The sequence below is a fragment of the Podarcis bocagei genome (genome assembly GCF_964188305.1).
Source record: "Podarcis bocagei genome assembly, chromosome: 1".
NCBI lineage: Eukaryota > Metazoa > Chordata > Lepidosauria > Squamata > Lacertidae > Podarcis > Podarcis bocagei.
In genome coordinates, this window is record NC_138125.1 from 122,368,730 (window position 1) to 122,395,263 (window position 26,534).

The 26,534-nt window shown below is 44.4% G+C and overlaps 2 protein-coding genes and 1 long non-coding RNA gene across 4 annotated transcripts in view; 1 reads left to right on the forward strand and 2 right to left on the reverse strand.

The window, feature by feature from the left end:
• The window catches only part of SSB (small RNA binding exonuclease protection factor La), a 22,092-nt gene extending 8,869 nt beyond the window's left edge, over positions 1-13,223 (reverse strand). Inside the window, exons 1-8 of the mRNA XM_081181678.1 lie at positions 13,068-13,223; positions 7,688-7,762; positions 6,876-6,979; positions 4,754-4,928; positions 2,952-3,059; positions 2,751-2,851; positions 904-975; positions 758-800 (exon numbers count right to left, since the gene is read on the reverse strand). Of these exons, the coding sequence (XP_081037804.1) occupies positions 758-800; positions 904-975; positions 2,751-2,851; positions 2,952-3,059; positions 4,754-4,928; positions 6,876-6,979; positions 7,688-7,753 (669 nt within the window). The 5' untranslated portion in view covers positions 7,754-7,762; positions 13,068-13,223. The remainder of the gene's footprint in view (positions 1-757; positions 801-903; positions 976-2,750; positions 2,852-2,951; positions 3,060-4,753; positions 4,929-6,875; positions 6,980-7,687; positions 7,763-13,067) is intronic.
• The window catches only part of LOC308582320, a 211,644-nt gene that overhangs the window by 175,526 nt on the left and 9,584 nt on the right, over positions 1-26,534 (forward strand). The window lies entirely within an intron of this gene.
• Positions 15,170-26,185, reverse strand: KLHL23 (kelch like family member 23). Of its 2 annotated transcripts, XM_081174073.1 has the most exons (4): positions 25,561-26,185; positions 20,388-21,602; positions 19,333-19,485; positions 15,170-17,284 (listed from the first exon to the last, which is right to left on the reverse strand). In XM_081174073.1, exons 2-4 carry the CDS (start codon positions 21,598-21,600, stop codon positions 16,938-16,940), a joined length of 1,713 nt encoding a protein of 570 aa, XP_081030199.1. In that variant the 5' UTR covers positions 21,601-21,602; positions 25,561-26,185; the 3' UTR covers positions 15,170-16,937. The 2 variants fall into 2 exon arrangements, with proteins under 2 accessions (XP_081030199.1, XP_081030200.1); XM_081174074.1 differs by lacking the exon at positions 25,561-26,185 and having other exon boundaries at positions 20,388-21,690.

Sequence of the window (26,534 nt, forward strand, 5' to 3'; positions counted from 1 at the left end):
GTAAGATATATTACTACTTATTTGTCATTTATAGATGTAACAATATATAGCTCTTTGTCCTCCATATAAGGACAGGAGGATGTGGGTGTATCTTTTAGGATTGGTTCTAGCAATCAGCCAATAGGAAATCCAACTAGGCTGATTGGACAGAGGCAGCCACAGGAGGAGCAAAGGGGGCTGGATTAAGGGAATATAAGGGCTGGCCATAATGGCAGGAGCCAGGCCAGAGCTTGGTAACCATATACCACTGTGCCTCTCATTTATTTGTCTGACAAATAAATAATTATTTTAATTTCTCTATTGCTGCGTTGAATATTTCATTCCAGCTAAGCGTTAACCACAAGCAGGGTGCTACAGTACCACTCCGGCGGGAAGGTAAATGGCGTTTCCGTGCGCTGCTCTGGTTCGCCAGAAGTGGCTTAGTCATGCTGGCCACATGACCCGGAAGCTGTATGCCAGCTCCCTCAGCCAATAAAGCGAGATGAGAGCCGCAACCCCAGAGTCGGCCACAACTGGACCTTTACCTTTTTTAAGGGGGGGGGGGGGACTAAACAGCGTCGTGTGTTTTGGAGAACACAGGGGGGAATTTCCTGTTTGTTTTATTGTTCTTATCAGGTCCAGGAGAGAAGACTCAAGCTGGTCTTAGCTAACTGCTTTTCAAGTCTTTATTCTTCCACCTTATCCTTCTAAATTACACAGGGGAAACAGAGGCACTGTGGATTACACAGTTTTGTCAGTGAAATCAAGGGGCATGTACCATTTCCGCATCTTCCGCTTGCTTCTGTTTCTCCTCTTTCTCCCTGTGACAAAAAAATAAGAAAAAGGATTGCGAAGTTAAGCAGAGCGCACTGCTGGCAAACAAAGAGGAGATGATAATTGCGAGGTTAAAAAGTCTCCGCTTACTGCTTGGCCTTTGCTTTCGCTTCCAATCTGTTCCGTTTTTTCTCGTCGTTCTTCTTCGCAAAGTAATCATCCCTGCACGGAATATATAATTCAATTAAGCGAGCCAATTTAGGGGTACTCTATGCAACAGAAAGGAATATGAAAGCCACCCTTAAGATGCCTGGCTGTTCTTTGAAGCAAGCTAATCGCCGCCTTGGTGCTGCTATAGACAATGGTGACCAATTAGCGTTGACAGAAAAACTGGCTTTGGTTCAAGAAAAAAATAATCAGCTCTTATTAAAACTGGCCATCTGTTTCCCCCTCAAAGCACGATGAGACTCTTCTCCTCACTGTGCTCTGTTCCTCAGACTGCAAGAAATCGCTACCATTGCCAGTGGAAAGATCTCCATCGGGAGGTTGTGGACTCTCCTTCCATGGAGGTTCTTAAGCAGAGGTTGGATGGCCATCTGTCATGGATGATTTATAGCTAAGATTTATAGCAAAGATTCCTTCCAGCTCTACGATTCTATGATGCTAGAGGGAAGGGAGGCAGAGCAAGGCAGAAGACCCCCCTAGACCCATTTTCTAGCACTTGGTGTAATGGACTAGAGCGCAGCACACCCAAAAGTGTCTGCCAAGAGACTTACAAGCAAACGTCCACTCCAGCCTTGATCAAAGCTTGCCTTTACAACTTGGTGTGGGATGTAACATAAGCAGTCAAGTACAGTAGTACCTCAGGTTAAGTACTTAATTCGTTCCGGAGGTCTGTACTTAATCTGAAACTGTTTTTAACCTGAAGCACCACTTTAGCTAATGGGGCCTCCCACTGCTGCTGCGCCGCCAAGCACGATTTCTGTTCTCATCCTGAAGCAAAGTTCTTAACCTGAAGCACTATTTCTGGATTAGCGGAGTCTGTAACCTGAAGCGTATGTAATCTGAGGCACCATTGTATTAGTCTTCAAAGCCCTTAACATGGGACCAGTTTACCTGCAAGATTGCCTTGCCCATATATGCCCACTTGATCTCTTTGATCTGCAGAGCTGTCGCAGAATACCTGATCCACATTTGTCAGAAATTGATCTCTTAGTGTAATGGCATTTAAACTTGGAACTCCTTGTCTGTTGACACCAGGCAGGCCTTTTCACTGTACCCATTTTGGCGCCCGCTAAAAACACTCTTGTTTATACGAGCTTATCCAGGTATGTAGAGTATTGCGAGTTTTAATCTGTTTTTAGTTTATTGCTGATTTTATTTTTATTTATAAAAAAAAACTTTAAATGGTTGTACTTAACCAATTTATTGGTTTTATTCTTTTTGCAAACTGCAAACTGCTGAGAGCCAGCAGACAGCAAAATACATTAGTATCAGAAGAGAGCAGCAAAAGAGTCAGATAGGAAGATGATTGCGTGACTGGCCTTTTACAGGCGCTCACAGAGTCACGCCCATCTACCTCGTCACACTCGGGGAGGATGCTCTAGACAGGTGTGACAGGAAGTCCTCCTGGCTGGAGTAACACCCCCCTGTCTGTGTCCACTCTGGGCAAACAGGAAGTGTTGTACAGTGGTACCTCAGATTACAGACGCTTCAGGTTACAGACTCCGCTAACCCAGAAATAGTGCTTCAGGTTAAGAACTTTGCTTCAGGATGAGAACAGAAATCGTGCTTGGCGGCGCAGCAGCAGTGGGAGGCCCCATTAGCTAAAGTGGTGCTTCAGGTTAAGAACAGTTTCAGGTTAAGAACAGACCTCCAGAACGAATTAAGTACGTAACCAGAGGTACCACTGTAGTAACACACTGGCCTGGCAGCAAATGGGTGACGATTAACAATCTGCAAGTCCAAAGCATTACGATATCAAGTACATAACTCACCTGAAAAGTACAATAAGCTCAGTGTCCTTGTATTTTTGGTTTGGAGTTTCAACGAACTGTTTGGCAGATTCGACGCTGTCAAAAACCGCAAATACTGATCCCTGAAGGAGGTAGGAAAGGAGGTCTTTTAATTTAGATTGGTGGAATATTCCCACAGGGGAAAAAAAATAATTGAAAAGAGCTTTGACGAGAAGGAGTTACCTTGAACGTTTTCTGAATGGTTTTCCGCATCTGAATGTTTTCAACTTTGCCTTTACAGTCTAGCCATTCCTTGATATCATCAAGGGTTGCATCCTGTGGAAAACCTTTCTGAAAATTGAGGATTCGGTCAGTGACTTCATATTCAGAGACACGTTTATGCAAACACATATCTGGGGACGTTTAGGGTATTTACACGGGCGTAGTCTTGCCGCCAGTTTGTGAACAATATCCATAAGCAGGATGGATAGCGGTAAAGAACGATATTTGAGAGCCTCTCTCATGACGAGCATAAATCGAATGTCAAGCAGAATTAGCCAACTTAAGCTAAACTGCTCATTACCAGGTAACATAATATGGGGCCCAGTGGATAAAAATCAATGATTTTTTAAAAAATAAAAAATCGATTTTTTTAATTTAAATCGGAGGCTTTTTTAAATTCAAATTGGATTTTTAAAATAAAATGCTTTTCGATGAAAAATCTTTCTAAAGATCGTTTTCTATTTAAGTTACATTGCAGTCCAAAGACTATTCCTCAAGAAATAAGGATTTGTTTTAAGTTTTTCTGTGTGCTAAAACTCAGTCTAAGGTGTGTGTTTTTTTAATGTTTAACCACATCAGTTAACAAACATGTTATTGTTTTAGTTAAATAAATTGTTTAAATTGTTATTAAGGAAAGATTATTTTTCTCCTTCCAATAAAGTACAGCAGAAAAGTTGTCCAAATATAAACAGTTAACTTATTAAACCTCACAATAATCTCTGTGTTTCTAATAGTATAACCAAAGCAGTCATTTTTGATGCAAGTGCAAAAACTACTCTGAAAATTTCTTATTCCAAAAATGAAACCTTCATTTGGTTGTAAATATTAAGATTATACCAGAAAGAATGAGTCTTTCTGTAAAAAAAAATGATTTAAACCAAGTCTTACTGACTAGTGATTTAAATTGATGTGATGTAAATCAAATCCACCCTGAAATATATACAACCAAAAAATAATCAATTTGAGTCGTGCGACTCAACTTGCGTCGACTAGACCCAGCTTTTTTTAAGCATTGTGGGCTAAAGTCACTTCTGAGGCTCCTCTGGGATTAGGGGCCCTGAAGGCTCAGCTTCATCATTTTCATAGTACAGTGATACCTTGGTTCTCAAACGCCTTGGTACTCAAACAACTTGGAACCCAAACACTGCAAACCCGGAAGTAAGCGTTCCAGGTTGTGAACTTTTTTCGGAAGCTGAACGTGCTCCGTTTTGAGTGTTACGCTTCTGATTTGAGTACCACACTTCCGTTTTGAGTGTTACGCTGAGGTCTGTCTGTTTTTGCTATTTATTTTGTATTTTTGCGTCTCTTTTTGTTTTGTTTTTGTGACTGTGTGGAACCCAGTTCAGCTACTGATGGCTTGATTGTGTGACTGCAGTACACTGTTTATTGCTTTCGTATTATGGATCAGTGGTCTCGTTAAGATAGTAAAATTCATGTTAGATTGCTGTTTTAAGGGTTGTTTTTAAAAATCTTGAATGGATTAATCCATTTTGCATTACTTTCTACGGCAAAGTATGCCTTGGTTTTGGAACGGACTTCCAGAACAGATTAAGCTTGAGAACCAAGGTACCACTGTAGATCTTTCCTGGGGAAAAGTGCATTTTCAATTCACTGAGCCTAGTGAAGCCCAGGGCCTACAATATGCTTCCCAGAATCCTTTGCAACACGCATGGTGTCAAAGAAATTTTCATGCAGGACTGGGGTCCCCCAAACTAGAACGTTTGAAATCCGGTTGCTTTAAAACACATATCGTTCCCACTTACAATATACACAGATCTGCTTTTAACCGCGTTCTTATATTGCTCCGTCACTTCCGGCAAAGGTTTGTTTGGAGATCTTCGGACTTTAGCTTTGTCTTCGCTAATTTCCATCAGCTCAGTCGTTGATTTTTTCAACGCCCCCACTATTACATCAAAGTCTTTTGTGAGGCGATTTAACCTAGGAAGGAAGGTAGAAAGGTGGGTAAAGAGGTTATTTGTTTTCTTTTTTTAAAAAAAAAGCAATTACATTAAGTCTCCTCTAAATACAACCTGAGTGAAAAAGTAGAAGTGTAGATGCCCTTTATGATTGGATTACATCAGGAAAAATGAAGAAATAGATGGAAAATCAATATATCGCATAGGAAATGTATTGGACACAAACTCCTTTTGCAGAAACGAAAGTTAATAAATTTGCAACTACAGTGGTGCCTCGCAAGACGAAATTAATTCGTTCCGCAAGTCTCTTCGTCTTGCGGTTTTTTCGTCTTGCGATGCACGGTTTCCCATAGGAATGCATTGAAAATCAATTAATGCGTTCCTAGGGAAACCGCTTGCCAGGCTGGCGGTGCGGAGAAGGGCTTTTCTCCGCACCGCAAGCCTTCAGGACAGGTACGGGAACAGAGGGGAAGGCGCGCAGCGCTTTCCCTCTGTTCCCGGGGCTTGCGTGGGAGGAGGGTTTTTCCTCCCCGCCGCCAACATTCAGAACAGCATTCTGAATGTTGGCGGTGGGAAGGAAAACCCTCCTCCCACCCCAAGTCTTCAGGAAAGCCATCCGATGCCCCGCGGCGGGAGGAGGCGTTCCCCCCCCGCCGGCATCGGAGCTTCGTTCCGATGCCGCGCGGCGGGAGGAGGCGTTCCCCCCCCGCCCAGCATCGGAGCTTCGTTCCGATGCCGCGCGCCGGGAGGAGGCGTTCCCCCCCCCGCCCGGCATCGGAGCTTCGTTCCGATGCCGCGCGGGGGGAGGCGTTCCCCCCCGCCCGGCATCGGAGCTTCGTTCCGATGCCGCGCGGCGGGAGGAGGCGTTCCCCCCGCCGCCCAGCATCGGAGCTTCGTTCCGATGCTGCGCGGCGGGAGGAGGTCCGAGGACAGTGGGGAAGACGCGCTGCGCTTCCCTGCTGTCCCGGAGATTTCCCTATGGGCTGTCGTCTTGCGAGGCAAGCCCATAGGGAAATTCGTTTTGCGAAGCGCCTCCAAAACGGAAAACCCTTTCGTCTAGCGGGTTTTCCGTCTTGCGAGGCGTTCGTCTTGCGGGGTACCACTGTACAAATGAAAGTCAATAAACCAGTGGCTGTTAAACGAAAGATTAAGATCGGAACTGCTGTAAATGGATTTATGAAGATTATGAAAGCAGGAAGAAATAAGAACCTCGTATCCTGAAACCCAGTGCACAGAAGTCACCTCAAATTGTTAATTCGGTTTTTGAATAATCGGCTCTGTTTTTAATTGGATTGTGATTGGGTACTGTGATAATGTGGCTTTTATTGGATTTGTACTAAATTCAAAAAAAATATAAAATATTGCTTGCACTGCATTCAGATAACATGATGAAGGCTGCACAAATCCTTAAAACTGAAACCATTACCTTCTACTGAACATATTGGCTTGGATGCCAAGGTAAGGTTACATTAGAAGATCATAGAAGTAGTTTTACTCCTCAGCCTGTAGTTTTCTCCTTACCTACAACCCTTTAAAACAGGCTTCCTCAACCTCGGCCCTCCAGATCAGCAGTTCTCAACCTGTGGGTCCCCAGACGTTGTTGGACTACAACTCCCATCATCCCTGAGCTCCCATCATCCCAGAGCCTTGCTAGCTAGGGGTGATGGGAGTTGTAGTCCTACAACATCTGGGGACCCACAGGTTGAGAAAGGCCGCTCCAGATGCTTTTGGCCTACAGCTCCCATGATCCTTAGCTAGCAGGACCAGCGGTCAGGGATGATGGGAATTGTAGTCTCAAGACATCTGGAGGGCCGAAGTTGAAGAAGTCTGCCTTAAAGCCTTGCTGGACAACATGGGATGCAGCACAGGGAAGATGATGAGCGAGGAAGGACTGATAGGACTCAACAAAAACCCCATCCCTGCTTCCCCTTCCTTTCAGTTAACTTTGAATAAGCACCCATAGATTTACCTGTTGAATTTGATTAACGTTTCCAAAGTCACCCAGCCATCATCCAGCTTGATCTTCTCCTGGAGGAACTTGTCCCGTGGCAAGTTGTGGTCGCCGAAATAGTACTATGACGCAAGTACGAAGAGCAACACAAATATTAGAAGCCAAAGACAACCTACTGCTTCATTTAGCACCGAGAAATCAGTTTCCATGCACGGGAGCTTCCAGAAGCCTTTCTTCAGAGCGTCATCGGAATTTACGGCACACATTTCAGAGCGCCAGGTGAAAAACGTCCGGGTTTCTGTTCAACATTTTGAAATGCCTTAACGTCATTCCCTCAATGGTTTTATATTACAAACTGCTTGCTAGAAGCTTGATGTATGAAAAATATCAGCACAGATGAAGCTACATTATTGAGTTCAAACCACTCCCCGCCCCCAAAGGCAATTGTGACACTGGTTACAATTTGTGGGTGCTTAAAATTGTTCTGACAATTCAATTCTGGACTGCATCTCGTCTCATGCGTCATCAGAACAAACAGAGAATTTCTGCAGCTGCAGAACCCTTTATAGCTTCTTGCCTGACTTTTCAAGGCTGTTTTTAATCTTTGTTTTTACAAAAGTCTGTTCAACTTAAGAAGCATTGTACTTTATCAGCGATCGGCCAGCAAAGCTGTGCAGACGAGGAGTCCTATTCCAAAACATCAGGCTGATATTAGGAATAAAACAGTTCTAAGCTGCGAGGAATCCCCATTTTAAGTACTCAACCAAGACTCAACCAAAGTTTATAACAGGCGTTTTGCATTAATGCTATGCTAGTCTCAATATTCATACCTCAATCTGCTGGCAGACCTTCCTTTCCAAGTCAGACATGTTTTCGCTGTCTCCATTTTCGGCCATTTTCGCCACCTGTAATCAGAGCAACATTTCACCTCATTTAAGCACTAGGGCTCATTTAAATGGTTTAGACCCCACTTTATCAGCAACTGCCTCTATTATTATAGAATGTTCTTCTTTTAAATCTGTATTAGAAACACATATATAAACTAGGCAGCAAACGGGTTTACAATCACCAGGGTGGATAAAAATCAAAGATTTTTTTTAAAAAAATATTTTGAAAAATCGGAATTTTTTCAATTTAAATTAGTTTTTTTTAATTTAAATGCATCTGGACGAAAAAAATTTCTAAAGATAGTTTTCTATTTAAGTTACATTATAGTCCAAAGGCTATTCATCAGGAAATAAGGATTTGTTTTAAGTTTTTCATGTCTTAAAACTCAGTCTAAGTTTTTTTTTAATTGTTTAACCACATCAGTTAACATGGCTACGTATGCTATAATGTTATTGTTTTTGTTAAATAAATTGTTTAAATTGTTATTAAGGAAATGATTATTTTTCTCCTTCCAATAAAGTACAGCAGAAAAGTTGTCCAAATATAAACAATAATTTCATAATTACTTGTCTTTTTATTTCTAATAGTATAACCAAATCAGTAATTTTTGATATAACTGTAAAAACGACTCTGAAAATTTATTATTCCAAAAACGAAAGCTTTATCTGGTTGTAAATATTAAGATTATACCAGCAAGAATGAATATTTTTGTAAAAAAATGATTTAAATCAAGTCTTAATGACTAGTGATTGAAATCGATCTGATTTAAATCAAATCCACCCTGACAGTCGCCAAAACAAAATGCCTAGTTGCCTTCTTTTGGCTCGAAAGTAATGTTTTTCAATATGACTTTTTGGTTCCTGAAATTGATCTTGATTGTGCTGATAAAATATCACAGGTTTAATTCTACAGGATGTGTTGCTGGTGTGTGAAAACAGGCAAGACCCAAGGTTTCCCAGGCCAGGTGGCGGAAACATCAGGCGCCATCTTGACACCTGGGCATCTTCACTTGGTCGCAAGTGGCCAATGACCAGGTGCATAATGCACCTGGCAAATTTCGAACGCTGTTGTAAATGTATATTGATTTCCAAGCAAGTCTCAAAAAACATACGCTCCACATTTCAGATTTGAACCACCTACTGGCACAGGTTCAGGACATCCAGCATCTCCCCATAGCGCCTAATGAAAAAAAGAAATAGCGCTATCCATTATACCCTTTGGCAGGGCCGGCCCAATATATTTTGCCATTTGAGGCGAGCTGCAGAATGGAGTCCCCCTCCCAGCCAGGGAAGTAGGGGTGGGTGAAGATCGACATCAGGATCAAGGGGGGCAATAAATACCTTATTTTTCGCTCTATAGGATGCACCCTGTTTTAGAGGGGGAGAACAAGAAAACAAAATTCTCCCCCTCTCTGCGCAGCGCCCCTTCAGCGAAGCGGCAGGCGAAACGGAGCCCCTTCCATTTCTCCTCCCGCTTCGCTGAAGGGGCGCTGCGCAGAGCGAAAGCTGCGCAGCACCTCTCCAGCGAAGCAAAGCCAAGAGAGCAAGAGGGATCAGTGCGCACTGACTCCTCTTGCTCTCCAGGCTTCAGCGATAGCAACGCAAAGCCTCCGGAGCGCGGCGGGAGTGCTCCCACTGCGCTTCGGAGGCTTTGCGTTGCTATCGCTGAAGCCATGGAGCCTGCATTTGCTCCATAAGACGCACACACATTTCCCCTTAATTTTTGCAGGGGGGGTGCGTCTTATAGAGCGAAAAATTATGGTATCTACCTTGGAATCTACCACCTGACATGATCGCTTCCACTTGTCTCATGGGTGGGCCGGCCCTGCCCTTTGGGCAGCAGAGGACCATGAGCCCCTGTTAGAAACTCAGGTGTATAAGCTAGGCACCAAACAGCTCCTTTAACCAAGATTAGTCACTGAAACAGAATGTCTAGTTGCCATTTTGGGGCAAGACAACTCTAAATTATTATTTTCAAAGGATGGACTGGTGGTGACCGATTATCAGTTAAAACACCTGGCAAGTTCTGCTGACAAGCTTGAGCTGGGTTAAGAAATTTGAGAACTTAAAAGAAGAAAAGTCACTTTATCAAGGGACAGTCCACATATATCCTCACTTCTTTTTCTTAATGGTGACACAGATCATTCATAACACGAGAACGTCCCTCACAACTATGAGGAGGGCAGCGGGGTGAGGTACCATATTCTTCTGTGTATAAGACTAAGTTTTATTATGTAAAAATCATACTAAAAATGGGGTTTGTCTTATACCTGGGTAGTGCATAGGGTTGATGTTTGATTGGTTGCTGCCGAGGCTGTCAGCAGCTATTGTGAGTGTTATTGGTTGCTGCGTCAATGGGTGATGTTGACTGGCTGACGCTGCGCCAATTGGGCGGGCTATTGTCAGCTTCTGCCGGCAAGGGGACAGACAAGAGTCGGGTTTCGCTACGTGTGCAGGTGAGCGATTTTTGGCAACCTCCCCTTAAAAAAGCTGAACAACCCAGGGTAATTCCCCTACCACAAAAAAGCTCCAAAATTCTGAGCAACCCTTCGCAAAAAAAAAAGCTCAACATCTCCCCCCATTTTCTTAAATTTGAGCCCCCCAAAATAGGGGGCGTCTTATACATGGGGGTGTCTTATACACAGAAAAGTATGGTAAGTGAAGATAAGGTAAAGGTAAAGGGACCCCTGACCATTAGGTCCAGTCATGGCCGATTCTGGGGTTGCGGCGCTCATCTCGCTTTCTTGGCCGAGGGAGCAGGCGTACAGCTGCGAAACAGAGCAACACACGGAAACGCCATTTACCTTCCCACTGGAGTGGTACCTATTTATCTACTTGCACTTTGACGTGCTTTCGAACTGCTAGGTTGGCAGGAGCAGGGACCGAGCAATGGGAGCTCACCCCATTGCGGGGATTTGAACTGCTGACCTTCTGATCAGCAAATCCTAGGCTCTGTGGTTTAACCCACAGCGCCACCCATGTCCCACAAGTGCAACAATTAACTACAGCGTTGTTCACTGTTCTTGTTAAGGTTGCGCACTTAAAGCATTTTGGTTCCTGAAATTGTGCAGATAAGATATGGCTGATAGAGTTCTATAGGATTGTGGGTATTAGTGTGTGAAAACAGTCAAGATCCAACGATCCCCAGATGTGCACCTCCAGGTGATGTCAGGTGTCATCCTGGCGCCGAGGCACCTTCACTTGGGTGCAAGTGGCCAATAACTCAGTGCAAAATGCTCCTGGCCAATTTTGAACACTCTGAACGATATAACACAACACGATGGCCAATAACAATGGCACTAAACACTATTTATAGACTAATACAAATGATCAGAAATTACAGCCAAAGTCTCTAAATCTTCACCAGTCGCCGCAGAATAATTCAAAAGTTCGATCTATACATAATCTGTCACCAATCTTCTCCCCTCCACCTCACCCCCCCAAAAGTCCTCGTCCCACCAATCTCTCTATTTTTATCAAAGGGAGGGCAAGTAAGCAAAAAAGATAGTCTCCTTTAAATAAATAAATAAATAATAGCAACAACCATAACAATCCCTTCCTTTCTGATATGGATAAAAGCTATTTAGGGAGAACCAACTGGTTTCGCCAGAAGTGGCTTAGTCATGCTGGCCACATAACCTGCGGACAAAACGCCAGCTCCCTCGGCCAAGAAACCGAGATGAGCGCCACAACCCCAGAGTCGGCCACGACTGAACCTAATGGTCAGGAGTCCCTTTACCTTTACCGTTAAGTGGAAAGAAGATTTCTTAGCAGTTAGGAGGGATGAAGGAGAGGGCAAACATAGCTGAAGCCTGCGCATTATCTGCAAAGAATCTTCAAAGTATCCTGTTCAGCAGAGCTACCCCCTGGGAAGCTGTCAAATGTCCACCTTTGGTTCACAGGTATATTGCCTTGTTCAAACATTTATCACAATGCTATTTCAATACAGTGGTACCTCGGGTTACATACACTTCAGGTTACAGACTCTGATAACCCAGAAATAGTACCTCGGGTTAAGAACTTTGCTTCAGGATGAGAACAGAAATCGTGCTGCGGCAGTGCGGCGACAGCAGGAGGCCCCATTAGCTAAAGTGGTGCTTCAGGTTAAGAACAGTTTCAGGTTAAGAACGGACCTCCGGAACGAATTAAGTACATAACCAGAGGTACCACTGTACCGGTCAACTCAATGGTATGGCGATTTATTGCCCACAGTCTGTGCTGCTGTACCCTTACCTTAAAACTGGGGTCCCCAGCGGTTGTTGGACTGCAACTCCCATCATCCCTGACCACTTGGTCCTGCTAGCTAGGGATGATGGGAGTTGTGGTCCAACAACAGCTGGAGATCCAAGTTTGAGAAACACTAAGAGATTAAAGAGCGCCACTAGTTCTAGATACAGGCCACAGATTCCAAGAAGTAATGCCGCATGGCTGATATCAGCCTGAGCTCACTTTTACCAAATGAGATACTACAAAAAAAAAACAGAGAACTCTTCTCTTGTGTATTACTCATGTGAGAAAGGGAAGCAAAACAAAAACCCGAAGGATCGGAAAGTCGAGCCTTTGCCACACCTCCGTGAGCACTTGCAGTAAAGGACTCCTAGCTGCCAATTAAACCATCCTCCACGTGGTCCAAACCGGCGCGCACAAGAGCGCTGCGTTGTGCTCTTCCTCGGCGGCCACCTCCAATAGGAAAAAGCTCCCTGGGCATTTAAAATGCAAGTTTCTCCCTTGAACACGTCGCCTGCGTGTTCCGAGAAGTTCCCCGCTCCGCCTTCACGTGCGTTAAAAGCAAAGCCAAGAAAAAACACGCGTGGGAAGCCTTAAAGCGGGGAAAGAAACGGATTACTCCCCCCCATCACGCCAAGCGGCGCATCCGTGCTCCCCAAAGAGACCCCGCGACCACCGCATTCCGGGGTTTGACCTACACGTGTAGGTCACGTCTGGAGAGCGTTACGGCGAGCAAGCGCCCCGGGGGAAAGAAATCTAAACTCTCCTGGGCTTTGATCCTCCAGCATTTCGTTCTGCTGCGCGCACACGGGCCCTGTTTGTAGCTCAGCTCCTTCCCCGGGCTGGGGGAAAAGAGCAGGCCGCGTCGTGGGTACCCGTCGCCGGCGGAGGGGCGCAAGCCAGCCGACCCTCCTCGCTCCCCACCCACCTGCCCACCCGGTGCGGCGAAGCCCGAAATCCCACCCGGGGAGCCCACCCGGGACGCACGTGGGGACGTCCACCCAAGTCTGGAAGGAGCTCCGGGCAGCCGCGCGCAAGGCAGGCGCTCCCCAAAAGTCCCGGAGCCAGGATTACGCGCCCGCGGAAACGAACCAACCTTCGCCCAAAGCAAACCCCGGCCTCTCCTTTTCTAGATCGCGTAGGCCGCCGGCGCCGCTTCTCCGTGCGCCTTTACGCGCTCCCGTCCTCCTCTCGCCGGCCAGCCCAGCAGCCTGTGCGGCGCTGGCCGCACCCCTTTCCCTGGCCCGGCCCACGAGGCTGGGCTTCCGCGGCGCCCGCCTCCTGAATCCGGATCCTCGGAAGGTGCCCAGCGAGCAGCGGGTTGTCAGGATGCAAAGGAGCAGGAAGCGGGCGCGCACCGTGCAGCTCCTAATATGATCGTCTTGCGTGCGATTCTATGGCTAAACATCAGGAAGAAATTTCTGACAGTAAAAAAAAATATTCAGGGTAAAGCCAGCCTCGTTTGTATTTTAGCATAGCATAGCTAAACTATCGATTTTGTTAAAGCGGGAAGTAAGTGGCGACAGCTTCGCAGCCCGCATTGGAAGCTAGGTAATCAATAAAAAAGTAAATAAAGCACCTCTTTGAGCATGTATGAAGCACACATCTCTGATTATTGATTGATCATAAGATGCAGCACCCACCTGTTTGGCAATCGGGTACAGATTTGGGGATAACATATCTCATTTGACCTGTGATGATTAAGCACAACCATTGCCCTTTTCAGCTGCGGGTTATTATCCCCTTGCTCAGGTCAGTCAAACGGGATTGAAGTCTTCAAAGCAGTCTGAACTTCCATAGAATTTTCCATAAACAGGAAAAATCAAAACGTTTCCATTAATATCAGATTGGTTATTGGGGATTTGGTGTACTGTATTTTTGATTAGATTAACGTACTTAACTACAGTCGGATAACATTCACTGAGAAATGGGGTATATTTATAATGCATTGGGACCTGAACGTACAAAAGGCACAATGGTGTAGTATTGATGTATTGCATAAGCATACCCCCCCCCCACCCCCAGACTGTAGCCAATGATATAATTATTTATTTGATCGCTTCTTGAAAGCCTGTTGGCATGGTTGAGAAAAAATGGCAGAGATTACTTCAAGGAAACGGTATTCTTCCCTCTTGGTCCTAAACACATTTCCAGATGTACTAGAGGCAACTCCCATTTTAGGCACTACCAATACTGTATGTGAGCAATCGTGCACATGCGCACATCACCAAACCCTGAAGTGACCCAGGGTGAACAGAAGAAGAAGAGGAGAAGAGTTTGGATTTGATATCCCGCTTTATCACTACCCAAAGGAGTCTCAAAGCAGCTAACATTCTCCTTTCCCTTCCTCCCCCACAACAAACACTCTGTGAGGTGAGTGAGGCTGAGAGACTTCAGAGAAGTGTGACTAGCCCAACGTCACCCAGCAGCTGCATGTGGAGGAGCAGGGAAGTGGACCCGGTTCACCAGGTTACGAGTCTACCGCTCTTAACCACTACACTACACTGAAGAGGTGGATGGCAGCAGTTGAGCTGGGGTGGAATACAGTGGTACCTTGGGTTACATACGCTTCCGGTTACAGACGCGGGAAGCAGCAGCGGGAGGCCCCATTAGCTAAAGTGGTGCTTCAGGTTAAGAACAGTTTCAGGTTAAGAACAGACCTCCAGAACGAATTAAGTTCTTAACCCGAGGTAATGGGGTGTTTGCAGGCTTTTTCAATTGCACACGATTTCACGGAAGCGAGCGATGACCCAAAATGCAAACCCTGCAAAAGTTGGGGGTTGCCTGTGTTTTCAGTGGTATAAGATATTAGATTAGTCTTTTATTTTTCCCCAAAGTTAATGAGCACATCTTGAAAAAGGGTTTCAAGTAGTGTATTCTTTACAATTTAGAAAACAGTGCAGCATTTTGTTTACTCCTAAAAGTAAATCACACTTTACAAATTTTTATCAAATGCACAACATACTTAACGTGAATTAAATATAAATTAAATATAAACAACAACAATAAATACAATTGTAACGAGAACCTGAAAGCTCTACATTCTAATCCTTTTCCGCTTCCATAAATAATAATGTTCCAGGTATAGTAATAACTCTGAAGTCGTGACTGGAACAGTGGCAATCGCAGTTTGTAAACATTTATGCTGATGTCTCCTGCATTGTCATCCTGAAACTGTTACAGGTGGGTTCCTTTTCTTAGTATTTGCTATTATTGTGCTGGTGAAGCAACTTTTTTGGAAATAAGAAAAGTACTGAAGTGATATTGCAGTGCTGGTACTTTTGAACTAAAATCCAAATAGTTAGTAATTCTTAAAATTCTTGTGACTGCTTTGCTCCTCAACCTCTCCATTCCTGTGGTTGCCATGCTGCCAGGAACCAAGCCATTAACATTATGTGCTAACCTGGGCACATGCTTTGTCTTCCTCAAAGCTCTGCAATGAGCTGTCCCCAAGGTTTGTGCTTGACATATCAGGGAAGGCAAACCATGAACTCAGGTTTACATGGAATGCTAAGTCAAACCATGGTATAGGTGTCTGTAGCATGGTAGCTGCAGGACCAGGGTAGGAGTGAAGTGGCCATGACTTCCTAGTTGCACACTTGGTTATTCATGGCGAGGCATAGTTTGGCTTAGCATTTGGTGCTATGTAAGCCAAATAAAGAAAAGGCAGCAACGTTTTATAAGCAGCTGGTTATCGTCAGCGGCCTAGACCACAAATTCAATTGTTTACATTTTCAGAAAGTCATTTTTAGATCGTCATTCTGAAACACAAACGCGATATGCAAAAGTAGTTTTACAACTATGAAAGATAAACGAAACATTTCTAGTCCAAAATGCATTTGAAAAGCACATTGTTCAAATTTATAGGGTAGCGAGTTAGGTAATGTAGAGAAAGCGAGGTCTTCTGACCAGTCAGATCCAAGAAAGTACCACTGCCTAACCTCGTATGACCCTAAAATTAGGGAGTTGTGCTCATTTCCACACACCCCACCTATATTTTATTTTGATAGCTATTGTACCGTTCATACACAACGGCAACACAGTAGTACCATAAAATTAATAAGGGAGGTCAACTGTAGCGTAGATGCCACCTATTGATTAGACATATGGTGTCTGTCTCTCAGACAAAAATCCAAAAGCAACAGCAGCACAATAACTATTTTAGGACCGATTAAAAATATCACAAAATAATGACCAACCTGCTGAGTTCACCCTAACCCTTACAGAGCTTGTACGTAAAGCCAAACAACTTTCCAAATGTCAAGGGCAGAGTGGAAAAAAGGGGGGTTGTGCTGGGTATTATGAGAATCCCAAGTCTGCAGTTTGCTATGGTCCTGAGATAAAATGGAGACGTTATACCAGAGATGGAGAACCTCTCCCAGATGCCTTGGACTGCAGCACCTATCATCCATGACCATCAGTCATGCTGATGAGACTTGGAGTTTAGCAATATATGGAAGGTTAAAGGCTCCTCCTCATCCCTGTTTAACATGGGCTTTAAGACCTTATTTGGTGCAAAAAATAACTTGGTTCACACACACACAAAAACCAATGTTTGTCCTCCCTTTAGAAATATAAAACCCTAACCCAGGCATAGGCAAACTCCGGCCCTCCAAATCCATGGGACTACAATTGCCATCATCCCTGACCACTGGTCCTGTTAGCTAGGGATGATGGGAACTGTAGTCCCAAAACATCTGACGGGCTGGAGTTTGCCTATGCCTGCCCTAACCCCCCAACAGTTAATCAGATCTGGCAGCAACCAAACATTCACATTGCTTGTAGGGCGGAGAACAGTAGTAACAAAAGAAGTGGTAGCCCTTGTATCAACAATGCTGGGGCTTAACTGGCTTAGTGTCAATAAAAGCCAAACGGAGTAGTGTTCCACAGTGACTGAATACCATAGGCTAAGTCCCATCATTAGGTGGTGGGTCACCTTCCTCTATTTTTGGGCTCCCTTATATTATTAGTTCCTTGTCCTGTAAATGGCATTTTCAACCTCTAGCACACTGTACAGGCAGACACAGCCATGCGAGCGCATAGAACTGGGGAGATCACCCACAATTTCCCATGTATCGCATTCAGGATCGTACTTCTCAATGTTCTGCAAATACGACCCTTTGGAAGAGGAATAGCCTCCCGTCACATAGATGCATCCATTCATGACGACAGCGCCGCACTCCATCCTTCTTTCTACCATATCAGCCTTCTGTTTCCACACATTCTGCTCTGGGTCATAGCAATCCGTCACCGTCGATTGTCCACCCACGAGGTACAGCTTGTTCTCCAGTGCAATGGAACACAGCCCATATTCTACAGGTAAAACAGAGAGTGCCGAAAAACACCAAATAAGCATTTGAAGAAAAGGAAGAAAAAGGTCAGGCAGCAGGATTGCTCAGTTGGTTAGAGCGTGGCGCTGATAATGCCAAGGTTGCAGGTTCGGTCCCTGAATGGAACAGCTGCATACTGTACAGTGGTACCTCGGGTTACATACACTTCAGGTTACATACGCTTCAGGTTACAGACGCCGCTAACCCAGCAATAGTGCTTCAGGTTAAGAACTTTGCTTCAGGATGAGAACAGAAATCGTGCTCCAGCGGCGCGGCGGCAGCAGGAGGCCCCATTAGCTAAAGTGGTGCTTCAGGTTCAGAACAGTTTCAGGTTAAGAACGGACCTCCGGAATGAATTAAGTACTTAACCCGAGGTACCACTGTATACCTGCATTGCAGGGGGCTGGACTAGATGGTTCACAGGGTCCCTTCTGTGGGAATGTTCAGGGAGGCAGGAGAGGATATATTGTTTATTAATATCCTTCCTAACTTGCACTAGCAAGTTCTATAATTTAGCAGAGTTTTAACATTCCCCTTTAAACGCACTGCTTATCATGCTTTTGTGCATTTTTTGTTACTCCTTATCATGCTTTTGTGCATAAAACCACATGGATGGAATGTGTCTGTAAAAGCACAAGATCATAAGTTTGCTGGCATTCTTGATCAACGTGATGAAATGTGTGATCATGTGTGTTCATTCCATGGGCATGCATCCATCTGTCTTCTCCAATACAGTGGTACCTCGGGTTACATACGCTTCAGGTTACATACACTTCAGGTTACAGACTCCGCTAACCCAGAAATAGTACCTCAGGTTAAGAACTTTGCTTCAGGATGAGAACAGAAATCGTGTGGTGGCGGTGCGCCAGCAGTGGGAGGCCCCATTAGCTAAAGTGGTGCCTCAGGTTAAGAAGTATTTCAGGTTAAGAACGGACCTCCGAGATGATGGATTTTTCAGAGCTAGCCGACCTAATCGGAAGAGTGCGCGACCAGAAGGAGGAGGAGTGTCAGGAAGAGTGGATTATGGTAAATTTAATGATGTTAATGTTTATGTTAAATTTTATAAGAACTGTGATTTGGAAAACCGTTAAAAGGACATGCAATGAAATTCAACCAAGGGGAAGTGAGGAAGTCACTTAACAATGTTAACAAGTGTAATTTTCAATAAGGCTATGATTCATGTTTGTTTGTCTTATGTGTTTGTTTGTTTATAATGTTGTGAAAACGAATAAAAAAATTTTTGGGGGGAAAAAAGAATGGACCTCCGGAACGAATTAAATACGTAACCAGAGGTACCACTGTATAGATTCCTGGTAAGATCCCTTATTTCCCTCTTAAAAGAATAAACACACCACAATCTTGTTTAAGATATATAAAAGTAGTTTATTCACATAATCAGTTCACAGTTGGATCCCTGAAGGCAGACCTAGTTACATGTGGATCTACCCCATATCTACCCCAGTGACTGCAGACTGACAGTCACGGCAGCTCACGAGACGAAAGGAAGATGGAGAAGGAAGGGATCTTACCAGAAATCTATGGTGAGAAGCTTAAACAAGCTTGCAACCAGCTACCCACTGTGCGTTTAAAGGGGAATGTTAAAACTATGCTAAATTATAGAACTTGCTAGCGCAAGTTAGGAAGGATATTATTACTAAACAATATATCCTCTCCTGCTTTCCTGAACATTCCCACACCTTCCAACTCTACAGTCCCTAAATGGTGGTAATACCAGAGTTTGGGGGCCATAATACAAAAGCACTGGAAAAAACCTGAACAGGCAGAAACAGCAAAAGAAGGGGGAGCAGCAGGTTCTGTGAGTCAGCAGTGGGCTCCCTGCAAGGAAGTGGGTTACTCAACAATGCCTGTTAATGCCCTAGTATTGCTAGCTGGCTGTGAGCTTTTGAATGTTAACGTGTGGGTGCAAATCAGCAGAGCAGCTGCAGATATTTCTTTTCTTGGACGAAAAACAGGCAAATTGCTGCTTTTGGAAGGCAATTATTCAAACCACCGAGCGGAAGTAAAGCTTACCTGGATACGGACTGGTGGTGATGACATTCCATTCATTAATATTAGAGTGGTAACTTTGAACTTTGTCGTAAGTGCAGCTTCCCCGATAACCGTAGTGACCTCCAGTGACATAGATAACTTCGTTCAAGACACAGGCTGTGGCATTCCCAACCCCTAATTAATAAAAACTGAAATTGCTAAAAAGCTTTAAAACGGAGTAACATTCACCATCAAGTTAGTAGTAAAACTAATACATTAGCAATGGTGTAATGGTATAGAAATACAGAACTAGAAATTCAATATTTTAAATGATTTCATAATAAATTATACACTAAAGGCTTTTTCTGGTTCATCTTGAAGCTTTTCCAATAATTATATATCTGCATTTGGTCACAGGGCTAGTTTTTTCAATGCTTAAGAAGAAACAAGGTAGGTATGGCAATATATTCTGCTGATCAAGCTTGTGAGAATGCACAAGTTCGTATATTTTCATTTGAAATTTGTTGAGGAAGGCAACACAAGAACTTCAAATGATTTAACAGAAGACAATAATATCCAAAACATTAAGAGAAATGTGCTCCTGATAACGAGTTATGAACAGCTAATAAGCACAATGAATGCACTTGAAGCTTAAGCTACAGTGATAGATTGTAGATTCAGGTAGGTAGCCATGTTGGTCTGACGCAGTAGAAATGAAAAATTGTCCAGTAGCACCTAATAGACCAACTAAGTTTGTTCTGGTATAAGCTTTTGTGTGCATGCACGTATCTGAAGAAGTGCGCATGCACCCGAAAACTTACACCAGAACAAACTTATTGTAAGATTGCGATGGAGCAGAAATTCCGTTGTAATAGTCAAACATAAATTCTAAGTGAAAAATGCAACTGACAATGTTTCTTCACTCAAGCAATTGCATCTCACACATTTCTTTTCATGGGCAGAAGGCTGATCAGGCTGTCTTTTAAAAGCTTGAACAAAAAATAAATTGTGTATCCTAGGGGAGAGGGGAAAAATATTCACTGATTTTTTAAAAGACACATGCGAAAATACAAATAAGCATGCAATATTCCACTTACCTTTAATCATGCTTGCAATAGGGACCCATATCTTTTTTAAAGGGTCATAGAATTCTGCTTCTTCAGCTGGAGCCCCTTTTCTGTAACCCCCTAAAGCATAGATGCAGCCGCTCAAAGTAACTGCGCAGTGGTAGTACCTTGCGTTAAGCATCGGGCAGCCTTCAACCCATTCATCGGCTTCACAGTTGTATATCCACATGACATCGAGGGATTCTATATTGTCTGTTCTATAGCCGCCTGTCACATAAATGTTGGGCCCCAGACTAGCAACTGCATAACTTTCCCTCGCGTGGTCCGGCATGTCAGCTCCCTGGATCCAGACATTGGCGACTGGATCCCACGCATGCACCTCAGATAAAGGATGCCAGTAGTACCCTCCAATCACGTACATAACAGCCGTAGACCTCGTAGGAATTGCTTTTGGGTTGGGGCGCAGTGCGTTGTGTATTAGAGACCGGATCTTGTTTTCATTCAGCCGGCATTTCTTGTGCAAACTTAAAGCTGACCTCAGATACACTTCATCTAAATCTGCTTCGAGGCAGCTCAGCAGATCATAAATGCACTCGCTTCTCTTTTCCACGTCGTAGGCTATCCACTTAACAATGGGCTCCACGGCTGCCCCCTCTTTCCAAAGGCCGAGGTTCTTTCTGGAGAGAATAAACTGGAGCTTCTCGCTGCTGATTTCCAGAAATTCTTCCTGCGCCCACACCTCATCAAATCTCGATAACAATATCCTTCTAGATTCCTTCTCCAGCTCTGAGCAGACGTGGTATTCTGCAAAGGAGTGCATTCCTAGGCAGTTGTCGACATCCAAGTGCCGTATCAGAAACCGCTCACAGGCTTTTTTCACCGAGGCAAACTGAAGGAGGTCTGCTGCTTGGAGCAGGCTTTGGACATTTCTCTTTGTTATTTGAATCTCTGATGTGTAAGCGTAAATCACCAGGGATTCCAGTATTGTGGGACTGAGTCCAGAAAGTTTGACTTGGTTCTTAATCTTCTCTTTCATGTCGGAGGTGAACATGGCCTTGAAATAGTTGCTGCAAGCAGCTAGCACAGCTTTATGGCAATGGAAAACAACACCTGATGCACATTGAAGGGCAATATCAGTGAATACACCTTCAAGGTAGAATGTTCTGAATGCTTCCAAGAACTCCACAGGATGAGAGCTGTCTCTGTATATATAGGTATATTCCTCCTGCTCAGCCAATGCCATCACTGCAATAAAATGTCAAGAAATGGTAAAGAAATGAAGATAGTAGAGCGTGCTTACTCAGAAGTAAGCCCTACTGAATTAATATACAGTGGCACCTCGGTTTTTGAACATAATCTGTTCTGGAAGACCATCCGAAACGTTCAAAAACCAAGGTGCAAAGGGCGGCCTGCAAATTTAATACAGTGGTACCTCAGGTTAAGTACTTAATTCGTTCCGGAGGTCTGTTCTTAACCTGAAACTGTTCTTAACCTGAAGCACCACTTTAGATAATGGGGCCTCCCGCTGCCGCTGTGCCACCGGAGCACGATTTCTGTTCTCATCCTGAAGCAAAGTTCTTAACCTGAAGCACTATTTCTGGGTTAGCGGAGTCTGTAACCTGAAGCGTATGTAACCTGAGGTACCACTGTAGAGAAAAATGAAAACTCAGTGGAAGCCGTTCGATGTCTGAGGCGCATTCGAAAAAGGAATCATTTACTTCCAGGTTTTCGGTGTTCAAAACATTTAACTTCTGAGACGTTCGCAAACCGAGGTACCACTGTATTCATTCTGGGCTCATCCATACTGTTGTTTAATGGAGACATTAAGCTTCCTGCTTCTCCATTAATTCTCTGTGATGCTCTATGATGCTCTCCTCCAAAGCACTGTCCTCCCACACTTTTCCTTCAATCCAGATTTTCTCATACCAGGAGAAAAAGGAGAAGAGCTAAGTCTAGTGTTAGGTATCAACAAGTAAATGAGGTGTAAATAAGTAAATGAACACTTATGGAAGAATGGCCTCATAATCTTCTTCTTTATCTAGTTCCAGTATAAATTGCCTTATTTGGACATCATCTCAATGTCTTGCCATATTTTAGATATAGGTGTATACCCACCTGAAGGTTAAAGTATAAGACTGCAGACAGAATATACTTGAGGAAAAGAAACTTTAAAATAAACATTTCCCTGGAAATATCATTTTAAGGCCCTCCTGATTCAATGGAAGTTGTACAGTGGTACCTTGGGTTGCAGATGCTTCAGGTTACATACGCTTCAGGTTACAGACTCCGCTAACCCAGAAATAGTACTTCGGGTTAAGAACTTTGCTTCAGGATGAGAACAGAAATCGTGCGGCGGCAGCGGGAGGCCCCATTAGCTAAAGTGATACCTCAGGTTAAGAACAGTTTCAGGTTAAGAAAGGCCCTCCAGAACGAATTAAGTTCTTAACCCGAGGTACCACTGTATATGCAAGTACTAGAACCAGTCACCCTGGTTTCATCAGCTCTGGCAAGCATGCTGCTGCTGAAATAATTAATCATGTTAAATCACTCTGATTATGTAACTTTTGTACTCTCCCGAATCCTAAACAAGCTCCTTATCCTTACCTTGCCCCCTCCCATCTCTCCCATGGATTTCAACAGATAACTCCACCAGTCTGGATTAAAACTATTTTATTTTTAATAATTTATATACATTAAGAAAAAATCAAAGTAGGATATATCAGGCTCCTGACCAGGCACTAACCATCTTGTTTGTTTTTAACAATGGTACAGCATCAAATGACCTCAGACAGTGCTCTATTTCTCTTGAAAGAAAGAATATATACTGTTTAAACAAACATACTTATATAGCAATACATCTCTCAATTAACAGGCACCAGATGGGATGGTTAAAATAGAAATAAAATAAAATTTTGACTTCACAGTTTCCAAAAACTTGTATTCGGTTCAATGACCAATCAGTGATTTATTTATTTTTTAAGCATATGAAACATGAATCAGTGCAATCCTAAACACACTTATCCGGGAGTAAAACCCATGCAACACAATGGGATTTACTTCTGAGTGGACATGCGTTGTAGGATTGCACGACTAGTAGGGAGTGACTCCTGTTTAATGTAATGGGACTTACAGTGCAACATTAAACAGGTTTACTTGGAACTAAGTCCTAGGTGGAATCGAGACACGTATAAAAAACGTTGTGAAAATTCTTATTTATTATTATTATATCTGAAGGCAAGTATTTAATGTTTGATGGTGTTTTTAATATTCTATTGGGAACTGCCCAGAGTGGCTGGGGAGACCCAGCCAGATGGGCGGGGTATAAATAATAAATTATTAAAATTATTAAATGCTTTTAAAAAAAATAAATAAAAAGTTTTGAAAAACATATATTGAATTTTCCATCGCTCACCGTCGCCATCTAGTGTCACATTTGTACAATGCAACTTTACAGCACCCTCGGAACCTTTTATGTGTAACCTACTGGATTCCATGGTGCTTCTTCCCCCATTAAGTGGGATTGCAACTTCTCTTCTTTAGGATCACGGGACGCAGCACCGCACACGAGAGCGCAGGAAAGTCTGGGCTCCTGCTGTTATGCACACGTTCATAAACACAGTGCCTGCCAGGGCCAGATTTAGATTTGATGAGGCCGTAAGCTACTGAAGGTAACGGGGCCCTTTATATGTCCAGCTGTCCTTTGTCAACAACAAATTGTCGCTGTTCTTTTGTGTTGAATATATGCTATATGGTAATTTACGGACCTAATAGGTATCTAAAGCCATTTGCACATAACAAAATATGCATTTTATCAAAGTCATTCTTGAACTGAAATACAATTAAGAAGTATATTAATAGTAAAATACAATTATGTTGCAGGGAACCAGGCAGAAGGCCTTCTTGGTAGTGGGACCTGCCCTGTGGAACGCCCTCCCACCAGATGTCAAAGAGAACAACAACTACCAAACTTTTAGAAGACATCTGAAGGCAGCCCTGTTTAGGGAAGCTTTTAATGTTTGATGTATTAGTGTATTTTAATATTTGGTTGGAAGCCGCCAAGAGTGGCTGGGGAAGTCCAACCAGATGGGTGCGGTATAAATAATAAATTATTATTATTATGAAGTACCGTATTTTTCACCCTATAGGACGCACGTTTTCCCCTTCAAAAATGAAGGGGAAATGTGTGTGCGTCCTATGGGGCGAATACAGGCTTTCGCTGAAGCCTGGAAAGTGAGAGGGGTCGGTGCGGCTCCCTAGGCTTGCGGATAGCAGGCTGTTCTGGGGGCTGGGGTCGGGGGAAGCTCGGGCTTCCCCCGCGCCAGCCACGTGCCTGGGGGGGGGGAAATAATTTTCTCCCCCTTTATTCCCCCCCCCCCAAAAAAAAACTAGGTGAGTCCTATGGGGCGAAAAATACGGTATATTAACAGTGAAACACAAGAAGTATATTAATAGTGAAATAATTATTAAGCTTTAACTTAAAATGATTTTTTATCATTTTTTATCATTTTATCAAGACGTCTGAAGGCAGCCCTATTTAGAGAAGCTTTTAATGCTTGATGTATTACTGTATTTTAATATTTGGTTGGAAGCCGCCCAGAGTAGCTGGGGAAGCCCCGCCAGATGGATGGGGTATAAATAATAAATTATTATTAATTATTATTAAGTATATGAATAGTGAAACACAATTAAGAAGTGTATTAATATTGAAATAATTAAACTCTAACTTAAAATGATTTTTTATTCATAACAAAATAATGCAAACACACTGGCATTTGGAAATAACAATTTTAGAAACACATTTACAGACTCATAATTTTTTGGGGGGCCCCCAAGAGAGTGGGGCCCTAAACTACAGCTTGTTTAGCTTATACCTAAATCCGAAACCAGACAAAAGCCAGCAGTTTGTCCGGCACTGGCAGCGAGACAAAAGGGAGCCAATTCGAAGTCACGCGTCTGCCGCGTTTCGTTCTGCGCGCTCGGGAAGACGACTACAGTAGTAGGAAAAAACGCCCCCGATAGGAAACGGGCTCGGGGGGGGGCTCGGTTTGGGGAGAGCGAAGGTGGTCGCCTGCCTCTCCAGACATTTCCCAAAGGCCGAGAGCGCGACCCAAACAGACACCCCTCTCGCTCGCGCGTGTATCGTGACAGAGACACCCCGCCCCACACAAACAAACACACAGCGGCGCGCGGCGCGAAGACCCACCTGCTCTGCACGCGCAACCTCGGCGGCGGCGCGAGCGCGGAGGAGGGGAGGCGCGCGCCCGCTTCCCGAAATTAAGAAGAAGAAAAAAGCGCGAGACAAAAGGCGGCCCCCCTCGCCGCGCGCGTCTATCGCCTCAGGCTGCTGCGCGTGGAGCGCGCGCTCCCCTCAGGATGGCCCTTGTGCGCGCATGGAGGAGGGGTCCTGTCATTAGTGGGGCTGCTGGAGGAGAGACCCCCCCCAGTTCGCGTGACTTGCTGCTGCCTCGTCCTCTCTTCTGACCGAGGGGGACCTGCAAAAAAATGGGCTCGCTGCGCGCCGGCGGCTGCGCCCCCGGGCGACCGGTTGCAATTCCTCCGCGAGTGTGCGCGGGTCAGAAGTATTGGCCGCGGATCTTCTGGGGGAAAGCAAAGGCGGCGGCGCTTTCCTGAGGCACCCGGCGCGACCCTTTGACCATCTTTGGGAAGAAGAGGCGCTGCTTGCCAAGCTGTCCGCGAGCAGATGGCCTGAACGGCGGCAGCAGCAGCAGCAGCAGCAGCTCCTATTTTGGTGCCTCGGCTGCCTCTCCCTCCACCCGCTGCTCCCTGGAGGCCGAAGGCAACGTGGTCCTTTTAATAGCTTCTGCCTCAGGCTTCCCAGGCTGACTTGGGGGCTTGAGGGGGCCTGAGGGGTGTATGGAAGTGCCGGATTGACGCACAACAGGAGTCAGCAAACTTTTTCAGCAGGGGGCCAGTCCACTGTCCCTCAGACCTTGTGGGGGGGGGGGCAGACTATATCTTTTTTTGGGGGGGGGGGAATGAACGAATTCCTATGCCCTACAAATAACCCCTTCGAAACCCAGCTTGCACTTCTGGGAGTTCTCGGTCCACATACTGCTTAAGCCTGCCTTGTAGAATTTTAAGCATAACCTTGCTAGCGTGTGAAATGAGTGCAATTGTGCGGTAGTTGGAGCATTCTTTGGCACTGCCCTTCTTTGG